Source organism: Hemitrygon akajei, chromosome 13 (genome assembly GCF_048418815.1).
Source record: "Hemitrygon akajei chromosome 13, sHemAka1.3, whole genome shotgun sequence".
NCBI classification, from domain to species: Eukaryota; Metazoa; Chordata; class Chondrichthyes; order Myliobatiformes; family Dasyatidae; genus Hemitrygon; species Hemitrygon akajei.
The window spans coordinates 9,081,120-9,105,251 of NC_133136.1; the positions used below are offsets into that span (position 1 = coordinate 9,081,120).

A 24,132-nucleotide genomic window follows, 5' to 3' on the forward strand; every position below is an offset into this window, starting at 1 on the left:
CTCATCCAGGTCATTTATAAAAATCACAAAAAGAAGGGGTCCCAGAACAGATCCCTGAGGCACACCACTGGTCACCAACCTCCACGCAGAATATGATCCATCTACACCTACACTTTGCCTTCTGTGGGCAAGCCAATTCTGGAGCCATAAAGCAAGGTCCCTTTGCATCCCATCCATCCTTACTTTCTCAATAAGCCTTTCATGGGGTACCTTATCAAATGCCTTGCTGAAATCCATATACACTACATCTACTACTCTACCTTCACATCCTCAAAAAATTCAATCAGGCTCATAAGGCACAACCTGCCTTTGACATAGCCATGCTGACTATTCCTAATCATATTATGCCTCTCCAAATGTTCATTAATCCTTCCTCTCAGGATCTTCTTCATCAACTTACCAACCACTGCAGTAAAACTCACTGGTCTATAATTTCCTGGCCTATCTCTACTCCCTTTCTTGAATAAGGGAACAACATCTACAACCCTCCAGTCCTCTGGAACCTCTCCCATCACCATTGATGATGCAAAGATCGTTGCCAGAGGCTCAACAATCTCTTCCCTCACCTCTCACAGTAGCCTGGGTTATATCTCGTCCAGTCCTGGAGACTTATCCAACTTGATGCTTTCCAGAAGCTCCAGTGCATCCTCTTTCTTAACGTCTATATGCCCAAGCTTTTCAATCTGTGTAAGTCATCCCTACAATCACCAAGGTCCTTTTCCATAATGAATATGGAAACAAAGTACTCATTAAGTACATCTGCTATCTCCTCCGGTTCCATACACACTTTTCCACTGTCACTTGATTGGTCCTATTCTGTCACAACTTATCTTCATGCTCTTCACATACTTGTAGAATGCCTTGGGTTTTCTTTAATCCTGCTCGCCAAGGCCTTCTCATGACCCCTTCTAGCTGAAGCTCCTTCCTGCTAGCCTTATAATCTTCTAGATCTCTATCATTATCTAGATTTTTGAACCTTTCATAACCTTTTCTTTTCTTCTTGACCAGATTGTCAACAGCTTTTGTACACCATGGTTCTTGTACCCTACCATCCTTTCCATGTCTCTTTGGAACGTACCTGTGCAGAACGCCACTCAAATATCCCTTGAACATTTGCCACATATCTGCCGTACATGTCCCTGAGACCATCTGTTCTCAATTTATGCTTCCAAGGTCCTGCCAGATAGCCTCATATTTCTCCTTACTCCAATTAAACACTTTCCTAACTTATCTGTTCCTACCCCTCTCCAATGCTATGGTAAAGGAAATAGAATTGTGATCACTATTTCCAAAGTGTTCGCCCACAGAGAGACCTGACACCTGACCAGGTTCATTTCCCAATAGCAGATCAAGTACAGCCTCTCCTCTTGTAGGCTTATCTACATATTGTGTCAAGAAACCTTCCTGAATACACCTAACAAACTCCACCCCATCTAAACCCCTCGCTCTAGTGAGATACCAATCAATATTTGGGAAATTAATATCTCCCACCACAACAACCCCGTTATTATTCCACCTTTCCAGAATCTGTCTCCCTATCTGCTCCTCGATGTCCCTGTTACTATTGGGTGGTCTATAAAAAACATCCAGTAGAGTTATTGATGCCTTCCTGTTCCTAACTTCCACCCACAGAGACTCTGTAGACAATCCATCTTTGACTTCCTCCTTTTCTGCAGCCATGACACTATCTCTGATCTGCAGTGCCACGCCCCCACCTCTTTTGCTTCTCTCCCAGTCCTTTCTGAAACTTCTAAAGTCTGGCACTCTAAGTAACCATTCCTGCCCCTGAACCATCCAGGTCTCTGTTATGGCCACAATATCATAGCTCCAATTGCTGATCCATGCTCTAAGCTCATCGGCTTTGTTCATGATGCTTGTTGACCTGAAAGCCAAGATCAGGGAGGCTAAAGACAGGTATAGGAGGAAGCTTGAGTGGAAACTCCAGCAGAACAACATGAGAGAGGTCTGGAGTGGGATGAGGACCATCACTGGGTTCCAGCAAACTAGCAACAGAGGAGCTGAAGGCAGTGTGGACAGGACCAATGAACTTAACCTGTTCTTCAACAGATTTGACACTGTGGCCCCTGCCCATCCCCCACATTATTCATCTGCTGTTGGCCACCAACCAACACACTCTACTCTCACCTCCTACCCCTCCTCACAGCCCCCCACCCTGCTCTTGTGACTACACCCCTCCTCCATCTGAAACCACCACAGTGGGCTTCACAGCTGAACAGGTGAGAAGACAGCTGAAATGTCTCCACCCAAGCAAGGCTGCAGGCCCAGATGGTGTCAGCCCCAGGATGCTCAAAGCCTGTGCCCCTCCCCCCAGCTATGTGGAGTACTTCACCATGTCTTCAACCTGAGCCTGAGTCTCCAGAGGGTTCCTGTGCTGTGGAAGATATCCTGCCTCGTTCCTGTACCAAAGACGCCGCGCCCCAGTGGCTCCAATGACTACAGACTGGTGGCATTGACCTCCCACATCATGAAGACCCTGGAGAGACTTGTTCTAGAGCAGCTCCGGCCTATGGTTAGGCCACACTTAGCCCCCTCCAGTTCACCTACCAGCCCCGACTAGGAGTTGAGGATGCCATCGTCTACCTGCTGAACCATGTCTACGCCCACCTGGACAAGCCAGCGAGAACTGTGAGGGTCATGTTTTTTGACTTCTCCAGTGTGTTCAACACCATCCGCCCTGCACTGTTGGGTGAGAAGCTGACAGTGATGCAGGTGGATGCTTCCCTGGTGTCATGGATTATTGATTACCTGACTGGCAGACTGCAGTATGTGCGCTTGCAACACTGTGTGTCAGACAGAGTTATCAGCAGCACTGGGGTTCCACAGGGGACTGTCCTGTCTCCCTTTCTCTTCACCATCTACATCTCGGACTTCAACTACTGCACAGTGTCTTGCCATCTTCAGAAGTTTTCTGATGACTCTGCTATAGTTGGATGCATCAGCAAGGGAGATGAGGCTGAGTACAGGGCTACGGTGGGAAACTTTGTCACGTGGTGTAAGCAGAATCCTCTGCAGCTTACCGTGGAAAAGACTAAGGAGCTGGTGGTGGACCTGAGGAGGCCTAAGGCACCGGTGACCCCTGTTTCCATCCAAGGGGTCAGTGTGGACATGGTGGAGGATTACAAACACCTGGGGATACGAATTGATGTTAAACTGGACTGGTCAAAGAACACTGACACTGTCTACAAGAAGGGTCAGAGTTGTCTCTATTTCCTGAGGAGACTGAGGTCCTTTAACATCTGCCGGACGATGCTGAGGATGTTCTACGAGTCTGTGGTGGCCAGTGCTATCATGTTTGCTGTTGTGTGCTGGGGCAGCAGGCTGAGGGTAGCAGACATCAACAGAATCAACAAACTCATTCGTAAGGCCAGTGATGTTGTGGGGGTGGAACTGGACTCTCTGACGGTGGTGTCTGAAAAGAAGATGCTGTCCAAGTTGCATGCCATCTTGGACAATGACTCCCATCCACTCCATAATGTACTGGTTAGGCACAGGAGTACATTCAACCAGAGACTCATTCCACTGAGATGTAACACTGAGTGTCATAGGAAGTCATTACTGCCTGTGGCCATCAAACTTTACAACTCCTCCCTCAGATTGTCAGACACCCTGAGCCAATAGGCTGGTCCTGGACTTATTTCCATTTGGAATAATTAACTTATTATTTATTTATTTATGGTTTTATATTGCTATATTTCTGCACTATTCTTGGTTGGTGAGACTGTAAAGAAACCAAATTTCCCTCGGAATCAATAAAGTATGTCTGTGTTAAAATTGACACATCTCAGATCATCAGTCTGAGCGTATCCCTTCTCTATCACCTGCCTGTTCTCCCTCTCACATTGTCTACAAGCTTTCTCTGTTTGTGAGCCAACAGCCCCTTCCTCCGTCTCTTCAGTTCGGTTCCCACCCCCCAGCAATTTTAGTTTAAACTCTCCACAATAGCCTTAGCAACACCTCCCCCCCACCAGGATATTGGTCCCCTTGGATTCAAGTGCAACCCATCCTTTTTGTACAGGTCACGGTTTTGAAGGACCTCTAGGCGTGTATCTCAAGATCCCGCTGTCCCTGCACGCTGCTTGGAATCCTGCCACTAACCCTGCATCATCCCTTCAAATTTTATCTTCCAAAGTGAATCACTTCACTTAGGATTCACCAATATTTTTCAAAGTTTTTCTACTTTTTGCCCTTGTTGACTGGGGAGTGCCTGGACATGTTACCAATTAGCAAACATTTGAATTTAAGGAAGCACACCTACAGGAGTGGCAGAAGAGCTGAGGTGGGAGCCAGTGTAGCGAACACTTCTGAACTCAGCAGTGTGAATTAAAGGAGAGTGCAGATTTTAATCCTCTGAAAAATTGTGGGTGGCGGAGTGGCGATATGTCTCTACCAAAGGTGTAAGGTGCTCCTTCCTTCTGCTAGCCTGCAGGTCACCCTTGGGCAAGGTGTTAGTACCTGCTTAGACAAACCCCACCCCCACCATCAGGGTCATGTGAAGCCATGGGAGCAGGTGGTGGATGGTCGTATGAGCATCTGGTGCATTTCACAAGTCCTGGTTATGTGACCACTGACATCAAGCAGACAATCTCTGAAGAATATTGATAATGGCTGGAGTCACCCATCTTGTAAAGACACTGTCCAGAAGAAGGCACCCATCTTGTAAAGACACTGCCCAAAATAATTCTGTAGAAAAATTTGCCAAGAACAATCGTGGCATAGACACGACGCATAATGATGATGATGATGATCAAAATTGTTACTCCTGACCAATTTCGTGACCTAGTATGGTGGGGAGTAGTAACTCACCTCATGGACTGTGTTTGAAGGCAGGAATCTGCTGGTGAAGATGAAAGGAATCGCCCTCTGCTCTCCACAAAGTATCACAGGAAATTTCACCAGTAAAACAATAAGAAAGGTGATGTCACCAGAGAAAATTTCACCCCACAATAGGAAGGTAGTTGAGGCTTTGATGAGTGTGCAGAAGGAGTCTAGTAGACTGCTGCCTGCTTTAGAGGCTGGATAAACTTGGGCTGTTTTCTCTGGAGCACCAGAGGCTGAGGGGAAAGCTGATAGAGGTTTATAAGATTAGGAGAGGCATTGACAGAGTGAACGGAGTATTTTCTTCACAGGGTAGGAATGTCTAACATCAGAGGGCATGCATTGAAAGTGAGAGGAGGTAGATTCAAGGGGCATCTGAGGTTAAGTTTTTTACTCAGAGAGTCATGGATGCCTGGAATCCGTTGTGTGGTATGACAGTAGAGGCAAATACATTAGAAGCTTTTTTTAAGAGATGTTTGGATAAGTGCATGGATATAAGGAAGATGGAGGGATATGGACATGGTGTTGGTAGGAGGGATTCGTGTTTGTGTCTTTTTCATTTACTTCTTAGCTGGTTTGGGACAACATTGTGGGCTGTGTGGCCTGTCCCTGTGCTGTACTGTTCTATGCTCTAAGGACAGTGGAACGTGGAGGAGGTCGTTAATGGTGAGGGAGAGGGGCTTAGCAGTTCATCAGTCTCCACATGGAAGACAGTTCAAGTCCCACGGCATGGGAACAGGCCCTACAGCCAAACTCGTCCATGCTGACTGTGTTGTCCAGTGAGCAAGTCCCATCTGCAACCAGTTGGCACGTACTGTAGCCCTCCATACCTCTCCTCTCCACAGAGCTGCCACCAAGCAGACAGGACTAAGGTTTTTATGGTAATTTTATGCCTGCACTGAGTTGCTACCGCAAAGCAACAAATATCACCTCATATAATACAGTGATAGTGAACCTGGTTCTGATTCTAAACATCATTTAGATGTGAATTATTGTCCAGCCTAAAATGGAATTCAGACGGCAGTGGGAAATGAACCCTGATCAGTGATCATTGGTTGTGCTAACCACTGCATTACTGCACCATAAGGCATTAAGCCCATAAAAGCAGATTTAAGGCCATTTGGTTAATCGAGTCTGCTCCACCATTCCATCATAGCTCATTTATTACCCCTCTCAACCCCCATTCTCCTGCCTTCTCCTTGTAACCTTTAATGTTCTTACTAATCAAGAACCCATCAATCTCCACTCTAAATAACCTCAGTGACTTGGCCTCCACAGCCATCTGTATCAACGAATTCCACAGATTTACCACCCTCTGGCTAAAGAAATTCCTCCTCATCCTTGTTCAAAATGGGCATCCCTCTATTTTAAGGCTGTGCCCTCTGGTTCTAGACTCCCCCCACAACAGGAAACATCTTCTCCACGACCGCTCTATCTAGGCCAGTGATTCCAAACAGGGGTGGTACCGCTCCCCAAGGGGATGGTTACATGTTCTAAGGGGGTGCCAGGGGAAATAGAAGTCATCGGGGAGCATTCAAGATTCTTGGGGGGTGAACAGTAAGCAGTACCTTAACTTAAGGCACAAGTCCTGACCAATCATGTGTAGAGCAGGCACTTCCAAAAAAAAAGGATGAGGCACTGAAACGTGGAAAGAATCATAGCTTTGCAACCAGTCACAACTCAGCAATTTCATCCGACCTTACAAACCAAACAGACATTATTGGGGATGCATAAATTAGCAATCAGGTACCCAACAGTTCCCCTTGACTTGTGGGACGGAGCGAGTTCATGCAATTTAACAGTTGCTAAGTCACGTTCAGCCTCTCGACTTTCTCTACTGATCTACGGGAAACAGGTGGTGCAATGATGCAGCACTGACGGGAACCAAATGGTGAAATAGAGCCAATCAGTGAACCTGCGGACTCTGAGGACTCCTCGTGAGGTGTTCAAAGTGACCTTGGCTTTTTACGTGTGGTTAAGAACCATCTTAGGGAATAATAAGACTATACATGATTGGTCAATCGTACTAACTGTCTAGCATAAAGGTAGCTCTATCCCGGCTAATATTCAGATTCCAATCTGAATCTTTGTCAACATAATTTTTGCTGCTTTGATCGTCTTCAACTTCAACATCTGATAGGCATTCCCAGTTGGTGTTAATTTTTAGTTTAATTTAGCCTGTTAATGACATGATCTCTATGAGTCTGAAGGTGGTGAAGCCTTGAATTCAAATCCTGCTAAGAAACAGGAACTACAGAAAGTGTATCAATACAATGCTACGTACCTGGAGTATGGCTTTATTCTGTTCCCATCAGATCGGTGACAACCCATGTGTCTTATTTGTAATATTGTACTGTCTAACGGAGCCATGAAACCATCAAGATTGCAGGAAAACTTCTGCAAAATACACCCTGAAAAAGGCTACTTTTGGTATTATCTAGTTCCAGATGAAGAAAGAAACATTTGAAAAGTGTTGCACACTTGAGTCATTTGCCAAGAAAGCTAAAAATGACTTTGGTAGTGGTCTCATTGCCTCTTATAACATTTCCAAAATGTTAGCAAAGTCTGAGAAATCTCAAGATTAATAACGCCTGCTGTATCAGAAGTACTCAGCATGGTTCTCAAATGGAGATCAGTATTTTAAATTTTACATGAGTAAACACTCTGTAGTTTGTTGTACTGATGAAACGAGTGATTACATGGAGTATCAACTAAGCACAGAGCAACAAAAAAAATTAACTTGGGAATACAACTGGCTGAGTCAGCTGTGTGAGACAATGAGGCGTTGATAATGACATATTTACGGTTTAACAAAAGTGGAAAATTTATGAAGAGATTCTCTTTTGTAAAAAGTTAAAAACAAATATCAACAGAGAATCAATCTACAACAAGCTCAAAATGTATATTAAGGATAAAAGTATTCTGATTAAGAACATGATATATTGTGCAGCAGATAGAGTGCCATATATGACAGGTCGCCATGCTGGTTTAGTGGCATTTATGAGAAAAGAAATTCCATGTCTGTTTGCAATCCATTGTGTAATTCATCATCAACATCTCGCAGCCAAAAACCTCAGCCAGCAACTTCTTTCAAGCATGACTTTTGTAATATCTGCTATCAACAAAATTAAAGCTCATCCATTAAATGTCCACTTTTATTAGATGATGTGAAATATATGAACAAAACATTGGGAGAAGAATGTTCTCACAATTTCCCTGAATGGATAGTATGGCACTCTTTTTCACAGACGGCGATTTGCAAGAGTACTGCTTACACCTGCAGTCACTGAAGAAGGATTTTCAGATTCAATTCAAGGATTTGAACAATCTGGAACATTCTGGACTAGGTAAGTAACCCATTTCTTTGCAAGATGGAAGAACTCCAAGAGGGCTTGCAAGAAGAAATTAACAAAATTCAGAATGATGAAGAAGCAAAAATGCTTTTCAAAAATGTTGGCTTTTATGGTATGTGGCTACCCTGTCATACTAAGTTTTGTGGTCTTTGGAGAAGAACCAAACTGCTCTTCATTGCATTTCTATCCTTCTGCCTTGTTGAAAGAGGCTTCAATGCAGTGAATCACATACTCACAAAAAACAGAAACCACTTGAACATTGTTACACGTGGGGACTTATAGCTGTCAAATATTTTAACTCCTGCTAAAAACTAGGATCACATTGATATTGAAGCTGCTGTACAGCACACAGGTACTGTGTAAGCTAGGTTTAAAGACAAATAAAAATTTAAAGCAGAATCATTTTCTCATATTTGCATATGGTAGACATGTTTTTACACTTTGTGGGTACCGGAAAATATATTGTGTCTTGGAGGGGTGTTTGCAAGTATGAGATTGCTTTCGGAGACATTGGCATGTATGAAAGTACTTTCGGGGCTTTGAGCTTAAAAAGGTTGGGAACTACTGATCTAATTCTTTCAATAAAATCACCCCTCATTCTTTTAAGTGAGTACAGACCCAGAGCCTTCAATCACTTCTCATATGATAACCCTTTCTTTCCTGAGATCATTCTTGTAAACTTGCTCTGAACCCTCTCCAATGCCAGCACATCTTTTCTTAGCTATGGGGCCAAAACCTGTTAATTATACTCCAAGTGAGGCCTCACCAGTGCTTTATAAAGCCTCAGCGTTACATCCTCGATGTGATACTCTAGACCTCCCGAAATGAATGCAAACATCATATTTGCCTTCCCTACCACTAACTCAGACTGCAAGTTATCCTTCAGAGAATCCTGCACAAGGACTCCCAAGTCCCTTTGCATCTCAGATTTCTGAATTTTCTTCCTGTTTAGAAAATAGTCTATGTCTTTATTCCTTCGGCTAAACTGCATGACCACACACTTCCCTACACTATATTCCATCTGCCACTTCTTTGCCCATTCTCCCAAACTGTTAGTGATCGCTGGCTCTATAAATCACTGCACTAGGTGCTAGGCTAGCCTGTGCCCCAATTTCAGTTGAGGAAGTGGTATCAATTCAGTTTCATTCACCCCATTCTGATGAGAATCTTCAGATACCTCTGCAAATTAACGGCGCATAGTTTGCCAAACTCATCTGCTTTTTAAGCCTGAGATAATATTTACAATTAAGAATTAAATTTGAAAGCTTTGGAAAGAGTAGCAGGAGTAAGCCATTCAGTCTTTTGAGCCATCTCCACTTTTTGATATGGTTAACACAGATCAACCAAACCAAGTAGTGTTTTGTCTATTTGTCCCTCCCCACTGATCTCCATCCTGGCGCATATCCCTGCAAGTGGAAGAAGTGCTAGTCCTGCCCATTCACCTCGATTCAGGGCCTAAACAGTCCTTCCAAGGAAGGCAACACTTCACCTGCAAGTCTGTTGGGGTGAAGTATCATATCCTGATGCTTCTGATGTGACCTCCTCTATGTTGGTGAGAACCGATGTAGATCGGGTGAACTGCTTTGCTGAGCATGTTCACTCCATCCGCAAAAGCTGGATCTTCAATGACCTTCCGGCCTTTCAAGCCACACTGGCCAATAATCCTCTGATTTAATCACGGGATAATTTACAATGACCAATTAACCTACAAAAACCAGTATGTCTTTGGACTGTGGGAGGAAAACAAAACACCTGGAGGAAGCCTATGCTTTTCGAGGAGCACATACAAACTTCTCATAGATGGTGGTGGGAATTGAACCCGGGTCACCTGTACTGTAAAGCGTTGTGCTAAGCACTACGCTACCTTTTCCAGTGGTAAACCATTTAATTTCCAATCCCCATTCCCATTCTGACATTCACTTGGAGTATTGAGCAGTTTTGGGTCCCTTATCTAAGAAGGGACGTGCTGACATTGGAGAAATTTCAGAGGAGGTTCACAAGAATGATTCTGGGAATGAAAAGTTTACTTGATAGTTCTGGGCCTGTATTCACTGAAATTCAGAAGAATGAGGGGGCATCTCATTGAACCCTATCGAAGAGTGAAGGGCCTAGATAGAATGGATGAGGAGAGGATGTTCTCTTTGGTGGGGAAGTCTAAGACTAGAGTCAGAATATTGGGGCTGAGAGAGAAATGGATCAGACATGATGAAATAGCAGAGCAGACTTGATGGGCCAAATGACTTAATTCTGCTCCTATCTCTTATGGTCTTATAAACGTGTCAGACCATGGGCTCATCTACTGCCATGATGAGCCACTCTCAGGTTGGAGGAGCAGTACCTCATATTCCATCTGGGTAGCCTCCAATATGATGACATGCACATTGATATCTCCAACTTCTGGTAACTTTTTCCCTCCCCTTTCCCTCTCCTTGAATTCCACACTCTGGCCCCCCCTACTACCTCATCTCTTCTCCTCACTTCCCCTTGCTGCTCCTCCTCCTTCCCTTTTTCCCACTGTCCTCTCTCCTCTCCTATCAGATTCCTTCTTCTTCAGCCCTTTACCTCTTTGACCTATCAACTCTCAGCTTCTTACTTCATTGCCCTCTCTCCCACCAACTTGGCTTTACCTTCTAGTTTGTCCTCAGCCCCCCACCCTACCCCACCTTCTTGTTCTTGTATCTTCCTACTTCCTTTCCAGTCCTGATAAAAGGCCTCAGCACAAAACGTCAATGGCTTGTTTGTTTTTCTAGATTCTGTTGAACTCCTCCAGCATTCTGTGTGTGTTCCCCAAATACCATCTTCCAGTTTTCCTCTCCTTATCATTTGATCCCCAAAGAACAAACAATGAGAGACCATTAAATAGTTTTATTTAAAACAAGCAAATTAGTTTGTACACACATATACTGTTCATTTCCCCTATTTATGATCAAAATGAGCATGAAGTAAAGATTTAAACCACATTTTATTCCTATGGAATGGCTGTATTCTGTGAAGCAGTAGGTGACATATTGTTTGGACATTTTAAATGCTCGCGTTGTTGAAATCTTTTCCAGAGCTGAGCGTTAACAAGAATTACGTGAAAGTTTTATCGTCCTGTGCTTCTGAGGATTTTCATCTGATCACCTAAATGTTCCCCTCGGTAATTTTCTTCCATATCACGTCATTTCTTGATAGATATAGTATTTTAAAAACCTTGGAGCTCAAGTGGTCTTTGATTTCCCTGTACGTATCCAGTTTCAGACAAATGTCATACTGCACTTTATTTTCTGGCAGTTTCTGAATTAGCTGGCACCTGAGAAGGTGGTGGGTGGTTCTGTGCAGTGGCAACAATTCTCTCCTATGAGGATTCCTTCTGTGGTAAGTGTGCTGTGATATGGAGCTGGCTAATCCATGGTCATGCACTTGTCTTTTTCCAATTCATCAGCATCTGGTAAGGGGTTTGGTTTTTACTGAGCGTGTAAGTAGTTTTGGGAAGAGGGCTGGAACCAAAATAGTACTAAAGTTAGAAAAGAATTAAATGGCTGACATTTTATATAAGCATGAATTTTCATGAAATTTAATGGGTTTCTTGATGTAAAAACCTGGTCCTGCTACCAGTCACATGAATTTTAAGTTAAAGATTATGTTCAATTTCTTTCCTTCAGGGCTGCACTGTAAGTCCTAAGGTTCGTACAAAGCTTTACAATTCCAGCTGTAAGATTGGGCTCCAGTTCCTGCTGCTGTCTGTGAGGAGTTTGTACGTTCTGTCCATGACTGCACTGGTTTCCTCCAGGTGCTCCAGTTTCCTCCCACATTCCAAAAGATGTATGGGTTAGAGTTGATGATTGTGGGCATGTTATGTTAGAGCTGGAAGTATGGTGACATCTTTGGGCTTCCCAGCACCATCCTTGATGATGTGAATTGAAGGAAACAATGCATTTCACTGCATGTTTCAATGCATATGTGATAAATAAAGCTAATCTGTAATCTTTAAGGTTCAAAGTAACAAATGTACTTTGAATCATTAATACAATAAATGATTCATACAAAGTCTGAGGTAAAGCTTGGTTGGATTTGCCTCATCTAAGTTCTCTTGGAATCCTTTGACAATCTCCAATCTTTAAACAATTTCCTTGTAATCTATTTATTTTAAAGATTTAATGTCACATGTATATGACGTTATATGTCACATGTATATCGAAACATATAGTGAAATGCATAGTTTGTGTCAATGACCAACACAGTCTCAGGATGCATCAGGGGCAGCCGGCAAATGTCACCATGCCTCCAATGTCAACCTAGCTTTCCCACAACTCATTAACTCTAATCTGTACATCTTTGGACTGTGGGAAGAAACCAGAGCACCTGGAGGAAACAAGACTCTTTACAGACAGTGGCGGGAATTGAACTCCAATTTTCCAATTGCTGATTCTGTAACACATTATGCTTACCGCTATGCTTCCCTTCCCACAGCCAGAAGATGGCACGGTTTTTAATTAAACCCTTCTGAGAGCTGGCGCTGTAAAGCTTTATGACAACCGCTATACTACCATGATGTTTTTGTCTCTTTATATTTAAATAGTTTGTCATTCACATCTGCTATTGCACTAAGTACACTTATCAACAGTTGGCACAATGTACATAAATGAATTTAATTTTCCTCACTTACGCCTTCCCCCTCTCAGAAATTATTTAATTGCAATACTATACTGCCATAGGGGCAGTGGGGTGGAGATATGTCTCTACCAAAGGAGGTGTAAGGAATTCCTTTCCTCAGCTAGCCTACAAGTCACCCTTGGGCAAGGTGTAGCAACTGCTTGGAGCCCCCCACCCCAGCAATCAGGGTCACATGAGCCATGGGAGCAGGTAGTGGATGGTCATATGAGAAGTTGGTGCATATCACGTCCTGGTTATGCAACTACTGATCCCAGGCAGACAATATCTGAAGATTGTTGATAATGTCTGGCATCACCCTTCCTGTAAAGCCACTTGCCCAGAAGAAGGCAATGGCAAACCACTTTTATAGAAGAATTTACCAAGTACAATCATGGTCTTGGATAGACCATGATTGCCCACATCACACTACATGGATCATAATGATGACGATGACCAAAATTGTTGACTCTTGATCAATTTCATGAACAAGTATAGTGGGGAGCAGTGATTCACTGTGGTTGAGGGGAAGAATCTGCTGGCGAAGATAGAAGGAACAGTCCTCTGCTCTACATAAACTATCACAGGAAATTTCATCAGTAAAACAACAATCAGGAAAGATGAAAATAAGGTTGAAAGAGTACAATGGCAAACCACTTCTGTAGAAAAATTTGCTTAGAACGATCATGATTGTGGATAGACCATGATCGCCTATGTCATACGACAGCACATAACGAAAGAACGATAATCTTGTGGAAGATCCTACCTTGCAGAGTACACTGGTGAATTATTCTCCTTCTTGTTTTCAGAGACAACTTCAACTTTATATTTGAGACGATTATTCTGTTGGTAAATATACAATTAGAAATGATTAATCACACTGTGTTTTGGTGAGCAATTCCGTATTCCACTGCTAAACCAATAGGAGGCACTCTGTTTTATTTAGAATGCACATGTTATATTTGCAGAAGGATTATCACAGAGTTGAAGCTCATTGTTAAATTGCCAGTTAGATATTGAGTTGAAGAATAATCTGGAATAAATGGGGATGGGTCTCATTGAAACTTATTAACATCCTGTTAACGTAGTTTCTTTAGCCAAAGAGTGGTGAATCTGTGGAATTCATTGCCTCAGGCAGTTGTGGAGGCCAAATTTTTAAGGCAATTCATTGCCTTAAATTTTCAGAGGTTGATAGATTCTTGATTGGTCAGGGCATGAAGGGATATGGGAAGAACAGGAAAATGGGGCTGAGAGGAGAAATGGATTAGCCATGATGAAATGGTAGAGCAGACATGATGTACCAATATCTAATTCTGCTCCTATATCTTAAGGTCATGTGGTCTTAACGTCATTTTGTGACTGTATGCGCTGGATTGTAATTACATGTGCTATGTGTGACTATACGTACTGTGTTTTGCACCTTGGCCCCCGAGGAATGACGTTTGTTTAGCTCTATACATGGGTATGGTTGAGTAACAATAAACTTGAACTAGAGTTTTGAAAGGCATAGATAGAGTGGATGTGGAAAGGATGTTTCCAGTACTAGGGGTATGTAGGACCAAAGGGCACTGTCTCAGAATAGAGGGTCATTCCTTCAGAACAGGGATGAGGAACAATTTCTTTAGCCAGAGGGTGGTGAATCTGTGGAATTCATTGCCACAGACAGCTGTGGAGGCCATGCCATTGGGTATATTGGAAGCAGAGTTTGATAGGGTTTCGATTGGTCAGTTTGTTAAATGTTACTGGTTCAAGGCCAGAGAATGGTTGAATGACAACAAACTTGAACTTGAGTTTTGAAAGACATAGGTAGAGTGGACGTGGAGAAAATGTTTCCAACAGTGCAGATTCTCAGACCAGAGAACACAAGTTCAGAAAAGGATCCTTTGGAACAGAAATGAGGAGAAATTTCTTTAGCCAGGGGGTGGTGAATTTGTAGAATTCATTGCTACAGATGGCTATGGAGACGGCTGAATATATTTAAAGCAGAGGTCGATAGGTTCTTGATTAATAAGGTTGTGAAAGGCTATGGGATGAAGGCTGGAGAAGTGGATTGAAAGGGATAATAAATCAACCATGATGGAATGGCAGAGCAGACTTGATGGGCTGAATGGCCTAGTACTGCCCCTATGTCTTATGGTCTAAAACAAAGGAATGAATGTTCTGCATGCCAATCAGTGTCCGTGGAGGGAGAAGCAGGGTTGGTGTTTCAGTTTGATGATCCTTCATCAGAACCTTTCACTGTCCAGAAACATTGACTCTAACACTTGCTAAGTGGCTGGGTATTTACAGTATCCACAGCGTTTCACTTTTCAAAAATAGTAAAATATGTTTGCAGTCATCTAAACAAGAAAGGTAATCATCTCCGAGGAAAGAGTCAGATAACCATTCTTGAGAGCTTAACGGTTTTAAAGGTTAAAGATAAAGATTAGCGCTGTTTGTCACATATAGTGAAATCTGTCATTTGGGTCAAATAAAATCAGCAAGCATTGTGCTGGGGGCAGCCCACGAGTGTCGTCATGCTTCCAGTGCCAACATAGCTGCCCACAATTCACTAATGCTAACATGTACGTCTTTACATTGTGGGAGGAAACAGGAACACATATACGACCATATTGTAAGACATTGGAACAAAATTAGGCCATTTGGCCCATTGAGTTTGCATGGGTTCAACCAGGAGGAACCCATGTGGTTACACGTACAAACTCCTTACAGACGGTGGCAGGACTTGAACCCAGATCAGTGATCGCTGGTGTTGTAAACTGATTCTGCTAACCGCAATGTTACCATGCCGTCCTACTATATGAATATGCCACCCAGTATCGTGCCATGAATTTAGCAATTAGCAATTCAATATGTTCAAAGTAAATTTTTTATCGAAGTGTGTATACAACATAGAACATCAATCAGTACAGCACAGGCCATTCGGCCCACTATGTTGTGCCAAACCAGCTAAAAACACTAATCCCTCCTACCCAAGCCATGTCCCTATCCCTCCATCTTCCTTACATTCATGTGCCTATCCAAACGAATCTTAAAAGCCTCTAATGTATTTGCTTTACCATCATATCAGACAGTGCACTCTGAGCATCCACAACTCTCTGAGTAAAAAACTTAACCTTCACATCCAACTCGAACCAACCCCATCTTCAATGCATGCCCTCTGATATTAGAAATTTCAACCCTGGGAAAAAGATAATCTCTGTCCACTCTATCTGTGCATCTCACTATCTTGTAAACCTCTATCAAATCTCCCCTCAGCCTCCAGGCATTCTAGAGAAAACAACTCAAATTTATTCAGCATCTCATGATAGCACAAGCCCTCTAAACCAAGCAGCATCCTGGTTAAACTCTTCTTCACATTCCAATCCTCAAAAATTTCTATGAAGTTGGTAAGGCACGATCTGCCACACAGTTTCTCCAATAATTTCCCTGCAACTGATATGATGCTCACCAGACTATAATTCCCAGGATTTTCCCTTGTTCTCTCCTTAAATAGGAGTATAATATTAGCCACTCACCAGTCCTCTGGGATCTTGGCTGTGGCTAGAGAGGACACAAAGATACTAGTCAAGAGCCCAGAAATCTTGCCTCTTGTCTCCTTCAATAACCAAGGGTAAATCCCATCAGGCTCTGGGGACTTATCTACCTTAATACTCATTAGACGGCCCAATACTTCCTCTTCCTTGAGCTCTAAACATCCTAACGTATTTATACACTCAACACTGATCTCCTGGCGCTCCATATCCTTTTCCATGGTAAATACTGAAGCAAAGTACTCCTTAAGTACCTCACTCACATTCTCTGCATCCAAACTAATGGTCCAAGCTAGTCAGCCTCTTGCACTTGATGTATGTACAGTTTGCCTTGGAAATCACCTTAATCCTACCTGCTAAGGACTTTTCATGGCCCCTCCTGGCTTTCTAATTTCCCTTCTTTAGTTCTTTTCTGGCTTCTTAATACTCCTCATATACTTTTGAAACTTTATATATTTTTCCTTTTTCTTCTTGACTACATTCATCACCTCTCTGGACATCCAAAATTCTCTTATCTTTTCATCCCCATCCTTTATTCTAACAGGAACATACCTTTCCCGTACTCTGTGCAATTGATCTTTAAACATCCTCCACGTGACAGATATGGACTTGCCAGAAAAAAAAGTGTTCACAATTAATGCTTCTTAGTTCCTGCCTAATGACCTCATAATTTGCCCTATTCCAATTTAAAACTCTTCCACAAGGACCATATTTATCCTTATCTATAGCTATCCTGAAAGTTAAAGAGTTGCAATCTCTTTTCACCCATTGGAATGTCAATCACCTGGCCAGGGTCGTTACCCAACACCAGCTCCAGTATGGCCCCTTCTTTCGTTGGACCATCCACATAGTGATTTAATAAACCTTTCTGGATACACTTAACACATTCTGCTCCACCTAAACCCCTTACACTATGGAGGTCCCAGTTTATATTAGAGAAGTTAAAATTGCCCATGACAACAACCCAGTGGTTATCAGTGTGATTGCACCCCTCCTATTCCTGAGTTCCACTCAAATGGACTCAGTGTCTGACCCCTCCATTATGTCTCCCCTGAATGCATCTGTGATATTGTCCTTGATTAGCAGTGCAAGCCCTCCCTCTTTTTAGCTCCTCCTCTATCTTTTCTAAAAAAATTGAAAACCTGGTACATTAATCACCCATTCATGTCCCTCTCTCAACCAAGTTTCAGTAATGGCTACAACATCGTAGTTGCATATATGGATTCATGATCCAAGTTCATCACCCTTACCAATAATACTCATTAAAATATTTACACTTCAAATTATCCAACCCACCATACCTGTTATTTCAAATTTGCCTTTCAGTACTTTCCCTGAAATCTGCTTTCCTATCCAATCCTTCCCTTACTGACCTGGGGCTTCAGTTCCCAGCCCCCTGCAAACTAATTTAAACTCTCCCGAGTAACATCAGCAAACCTCCTGACCAGGATATTGGTTCCCCTCCAGTTCAGGTGCAACCCACTCCTCTTGTATAGGTCACCCCATCTCCAGCAAAGCTTCCAATGATCCAAGAACTTGAAACCCTGTCCCCTGCACCATCTCCACAACCACTCATTCATCCATGCCATCATCGCATTCCTACCTGCACTAGCCCTTGGCACAGGGAGTAATCTACAGATTACTACCTTGGAGATTACATATGTTATCACATCACCCTGAGATTCATTTTCTTGCAGGCATTCACAGTAGAACAAAGAAATATCATAGAATCAATGAAAAACTACACACAGCCATGAATGACAATGTGCAAAACAAAGTATGCAAATACAAAATAAATAAAAAAACAAGCAAACAGATAAATAATACTGAGAACATGAGTAGTAGAGCCCTTGAAAGTGAGTCCATAGGTTGTGGAATCAGTTCAGTGTTGTGGTGAGTGAAGTTATCAACACTGGTTCAGGAGCCTGATGGTTAAAGGGTAGTAACTTTCGCTGAACCTAGTAGTATCAGTCCTGAGGCTCCTGTACCTTCTTCATGAAGGCAGCAACAAGAGCATGGCCTGGATGGTTGGGTTCCTTGATGATGGAGCCTGCTTTCTTGTGGCAGGGCTCCTCGTAGATGCGCTCACTGGCGGGGAGGGCTTTACCTGTAATGGACTGGGTTTGTATCTACTACTTTTTGAAGGCTTTTCTGTTCTTGGGCACTGGTGTTTCCATACCAATATAACTTATGTTGAAGCTTTCAGAATGACAAATGAAATTAGTGATGTCAAAGACAATAACGGAAGTGTTTAAGATGAAAGACTGAAATTGATGTCATATGTTAGAACCCAACAATCCATGGAAGGAGGACAAGGAGGTCATCCAGAAAGTAATAGAATTATCAGCCATGTGTTATGTAAATTGGCTCAATACTCGTAAACAAGAATCATGAAGACTCAGAATTATTGATTTAAAGTACAGTGTATTTGCAATATCAAATCAGCTGGAAATGTTATCGATTTCTGCTGCATTTTTCTCAGGACACCAATAAGTGTATTACTGTCCATTACAAAATGTCAAATGGCTTTCCCAAAAATCAGTATCCTGTTGATAGAGCATGTGCAGATTGCAGCCTTCCTTTGTGTGTCATTCTGTGAATCACTGCATCCTAAAAATTTGCTCTGTGAGTGTGATAACATTGATCTGATCTTCTCCTTTGGAAATATTAGCAGAGAACAACCATATTTCATAGAATTATAGCGTTGTAGTCCTGTCAGTTAGTAATGTCAGTCTTATTGTCTCCTTCATTTCCTGGTGACCAAAAATTTATTATTATTTCCTCTACACAAGAGGAAAGGCATTTTAAGTTTTGGTGTTTTGCACATGGGTTGTCCGTCAGTCTCTGTGTGTAGTTTTTCATTGTTCTATTATGTTCCTTTATTCTACTGTGCATGCTATCATGAGAGATTGGATAAATTAAGGCTACATCCACACTAGACTGGATAATTTTGAAAACACCAGTTTCGCGTAAAAGCGATAGGTGTCCACACTATGCGTTTTTGAAAATATCTCTATCCACACTGAAACAGAGATTTCGGCGAATCTCCTCCTCCTGCGCAAGCGCAGGATGCATCTACCGAAAACAAGCGACATGTTTGGTGTCGAATCTCGCCGTAAAAGTGTGCGTTTGTGTAGTTACAGACTAGAAAAACTTAAAACGATGGACAGCTGTTGGCTCTCGCGCAGGAGAACTTAAAACTAGAAAAAACAAATACTGGAGCATACGGCGGCAACCGACAGGGAGTTCACGGACAGACTTACCCGGCTGACAACGAACATTGAAAAACTGACTAACTCTATTGCATTAATAAAGCACCTTCTTAAATGTATACAACATTTCTGCATCAGTGTTATCTTGTAGTTCTATACAATGTTACATTAGGCTGTTACACATCTATTGTCAGAGAAGTACTTGTATAAATAGGGAAACCACCTTCATATGAGCAAGGACAGAAAATAGGGCAAAGTGAATATGCTTATTTATTCAGTAAGTTATGGGTCAAAGTATTTGGTGAGTACATTTCTAACTCTTCTGGCTTCAGTCTCGTTGCCGTCTGTTCTGAAATTGTTAGGTTGCGTTCAAGAAAACAATGAAATAGCGCGCTGCCGTCTGACAGCGTTTTCAAAAGTCTCCGGTTACTCCGTCCACACTGATCTGCCTGAGCAGCGTTTTCAAAAATACCCACCCTGGAAAGCGTTTCTGAAAAGGTCCGGTTTCGGGGGATGAAAATGACATTTTGGTGTGGATGGAGGGTAAAAACAAAGAGGAAAAGCTTCGGTTACGGATTTATCCGGCGTAGTGTGGACGTAGCCTTAGGTTGTTTTCTCTGAAACGCCGAAGGACAAGAAGAGATCTAATTGAGGTTTATAAGATTATGAGAGGCATAGATAGAGTAGATACGGAGTATCTGTTTCCCAAGGTTGAAATGCCTACTACCAGAGGGTATGAATTGGTGCTGAGAGGGGGTAGGTTCAAGGGGAATGTGAGGGTTAAGTTTTTAACTCAGAGTAGTGGGTGCCTGGAATGCGCTGCCTGATATGGTGGTAGAGGTAAATACATTGGAGGTTTTTAAGAGAGGTTTAGATAGGCACATGGATAGGTAAGGAAGATGGAGGGATATGGACATAGTGTAGATAAGAGGGATTGGTGTTTGGCTGTTATTGATTTGTTTTTTTGCTGGTTCGGCTCAACATTGTGAGCTGAATGGCCTGTACCTGTGCTGTACTTCTCTATTTGCAAGAAAATTAATTTCAAGGTAGTATATAGTGACATGTACAGTATTGTACAAGAAGTCTTAGGCACATGTATTGAATATAACTAGGGTACCTAAGACTTTTGCACAGTACTGTAGTAATAATTTAATTTTTTATTTATTCATTTACGGGATGTGGGGGTTGCCAGCTAAACCAGCATTTATTGCCCATCCCTAGCTGCCCTTGAGAAGGTGGTGATGAGCTGCCTTCTTGAACCACTGCAGTTCCTAGGGTGTAGGTACACCGACAGTGCTGATAGGGAGGGAATTCCATGATTTTGATCCAGCAGCAATGAAGGAATGGCGATATGTTTCCAAGTCAGAATGGTGAGTGACTTAGAGGGGGACTTCCAAGTATCGCATGGTACTGCTGCCACAAAAGAAAAACAAATTTCATAACATAAGTGAGGAATGATAAACCTGACTCTGATATGGGTCTCTAATGTGGACGGAGAGTGGGAAGGAGGCAGGGAGACTGGAATCATGGTTGGGAAAAGGGGAAGGAAGGGGCGAGGGAGCAGGAAGCCCGAGAGAGACATTCTGTAATGATCAATAAACCAATTCTTTGAAATCAAATGTCCTTGCTTAGTATCCCAGGGCTGATATCTCAGGCTGGCACCTCACTCCCTGCTCCTGGAACTCCTTTTTTGCTATTTGTCACATACCCTTCCCACGACACTCCATCTTCACCATTCCTAGTATCCTTTGCTCCTGCCAGAATTATAAACTTACACTCCTCTCCAAGTACTGTGCAACCTAACTATATATATATGTCCCTAAGACATTTGCACAGTACTGTATGTATTTGATAATACACAGAATATTGACCAGTGCAGCACTGCAACATCAAACCACAAAGTTGTGCCAATCTAATCAAATAAGCAACCTAACTAATCCCCTCTGCCAGCTTAATGTCCATATCCTTCCATTTTCCACGTATTCATGTGCCCATCTAAATCTTTCTAAAAAGTCTCTAATGTTCTTGCCTCTATCAGCACCCCAGGTAGTGCTTTCCAGGCACCCACCACTCACCAGTATCCATAGCACTATAACTGTTGCTGAGTGGAATGGCCACAGGGGTACTCTGCACTGGCTGCCTCTCCCCTTTCACCATCCTGACAGTCATCCAGTTATCTGTGTCCTGCACCTTGGGAGTAACTGCATACCTCACTGTACGTCTTGTCTATCAACGTTCTGGCCTCCCGAATGATCCGGTTTTCATCCAGTTCCAGCTCCAGTTCCTTAACACGGTCTGAAAAAAGCTGCTGCTGGATGCACTTCTTGCAGGTGTAGTCGTCAGGGACATCAGATGTCTCCCTGCTTTCCCACATCTTGCAAGAAGTGCATTCCACTATCTTGCCTGATATCCCCACTGCTCTAAATGTGCAAAAAGAAAGAAAAAAATAAATAATTTTAGAAAAATCTAAGTACGGCCTAAACCTCTCCTAGGCTCAATGAGCCAAAGCTTCAATTCCCCACTGCAACACTGGTCCACTCGCACAATGACCGCTCCCACAATGGCCACTCTGCTTAATCCTAACTTCAGCCAATCTAGTCAACGCCAAACTATGAATCTGCCTAATCACATTGATCTGCACCAGGCTACATTTGCAGAGACAGGAGTAATTTTCTTTGCTTAAGAATTATGTGCATGTCACATAAGCAATGTCAACTGTTGGATTGGGACGTAGCGTTGTTACTTTTCTTGTATGCTTGTTTGTAATTTTATATAGTTACCTATACACATGCATTGTTCAGTTAATTTTTCAGTAATTATGGTGCAGTTACATCTGTATTTTTCTAGGAACTTTCTAGTTTTCAGTAGGTGTTACAGCACTTGAATCTGGTCATTTTATAGGTTAATGATTATCGATGGAACTTTGTTATCTCTAGTCTAAATATGAAATGACCACGACTACTTTTTCCTTTTGTATTTCCTTGTTCTCTTGGTTCTTTATTAGTCAAGGCATGAAGGGATCCATGAAAAAGGCAGGCGATTGGGGCTGAGAAGGCAATGGATCAGCCATGATGAAATGGCAGAGCAGTCTTGATGTGCCAAATGGCCTAATTCTGCTCCTATACCTTATTTTCTATTATCTATGTAGCAGGCTTCCCATCTCCACACAGCTGGTGAATCCAAGGGAATGGCGAAGGGAATACAGTTTGGCGCCAGTAGGAGTTGTCAGTCAGTGCTGAATTCAATATAGGGCTGTCTTATCTCTGGATTTTTCCTCGGGTTTATCCCCCAAAGCCTTACTTATGAGTGAGTATAGCCGCAGGGTAGCAGACCTTTGAGATCACAAACAAGAGAAAATCTGCAGATGCTGGAAATCCAAGCAACACACACAAAATGCTGGAGGAATTCAGCTGGCCAGGCAGCATCTGTGGAAAAGAGCACAGCTGATGTTTTGGGCTGAAACACTTTGGCAGGACTGGAGTAAAAGCTGAGGAATAGATTTAAAAAGTGGGGGGAGAGGAGAGAGAAACACAAGGTGATAGGTGAAACCAGAAGGGAGAGGGATAAAGTAAAAGAGCTGGGAGGTTGATTGGTGAAGGAGTTACAGAGCTGGAGAAGGAAGAGTCATATAGAAGAGGACAGAAGGACATGGAAGAAAGAGGGGAGGAGCACCAGAGGAAGGTGGTGGTGGGGGGGGGGGGGCAAGCAGATAAGGTGAAAGAAGGAAAAGGGGATGGGGAATGGTAAAAGGAGGGGCATGACCGGAAGTTCGGGGAATCAATGTTCATTCCATCAGGTTGGGGGCTACCCTGACGGAACTTAAGGTGCTGTTTCTCCAACCTAAGTATGGCCTCATCACAACAGTGGAGGAGGCCATGGATGGACATATTGGAATAGGAATGGGAAGTGGAATTAAAATGGATGGCCACTGAGAGATTCCACTTTTTCTCGCAGACGGAGCGAAGGTGCTCGGTGAAGCGCTCTCCCATTCTATGCTGGAAGTCAACGTAGAGGAGGCCACACCACGTAAGCCGGACACAGTAAATGATGCTAAGTGCCAGGAGGGAGCTCCATGGGGAGGGACGAGTGGACAAGGGAGTCATATAGGGAGCAATGCCTGCGGAAAGCAGGAAGTGGGGCGGAGGGAAAGATGTGTTTAGTGGTGGGATCACGTTGGAATTATGTGTTGGATGCGGAGGCAGTTGGGGTGGTAGGTGAGCACAAGAGGAACCCTATCCCTGGTGGGATGGCTGGAGGAAGGGGTAAAAGCAGACGTGCGTGAAATGGAAGAGATGCGGTTAAGGGCAATGTTGATGGAGGAGGAAGGGAAGACCCTTTCTTTGACGAAGGAAGATATCTCCTTCGCTCTGGAATGAAAAGCCTCATCCTGAGAACAGATGCAGTGGAGACAGAGGAATTAAGAGAAGGGAATAGCGTTTGTGGAGCGTTGAGATCAGAGCTTTCCTTCTAAATGAGCTGTCAACCATAGCTGATTATAATATTTCCTAATCATTATCATTGCTGATCATATTGATAACGAACCTCAATCAATGCTTTATTTTTGTT

At 42.9% G+C, this 24,132-nt stretch overlaps 1 protein-coding gene across 4 annotated transcripts in view; it reads right to left on the reverse strand.

Annotated features, from left to right (window-relative positions):
• Nucleotides 1–11,039: 11,039 nt before the first annotated feature.
• LOC140737629 (coiled-coil domain-containing protein 68-like) overlaps nucleotides 11,040–24,132 on the reverse strand; it is a 101,485-nt gene continuing 88,392 nt past the window's right edge. For all 4 annotated transcript variants that reach the window (XM_073064111.1, XM_073064109.1, XM_073064112.1 and 1 more), the window contains exons 10-11: nucleotides 13,588–13,664; nucleotides 11,040–11,668 (exon numbers count right to left, since the gene is read on the reverse strand). In XM_073064111.1, the coding sequence (XP_072920212.1) occupies nucleotides 11,584–11,668; nucleotides 13,588–13,664 (162 nt within the window). In that variant the 3' untranslated portion in view covers nucleotides 11,040–11,583. The remainder of the gene's footprint in view (nucleotides 11,669–13,587; nucleotides 13,665–24,132) is intronic.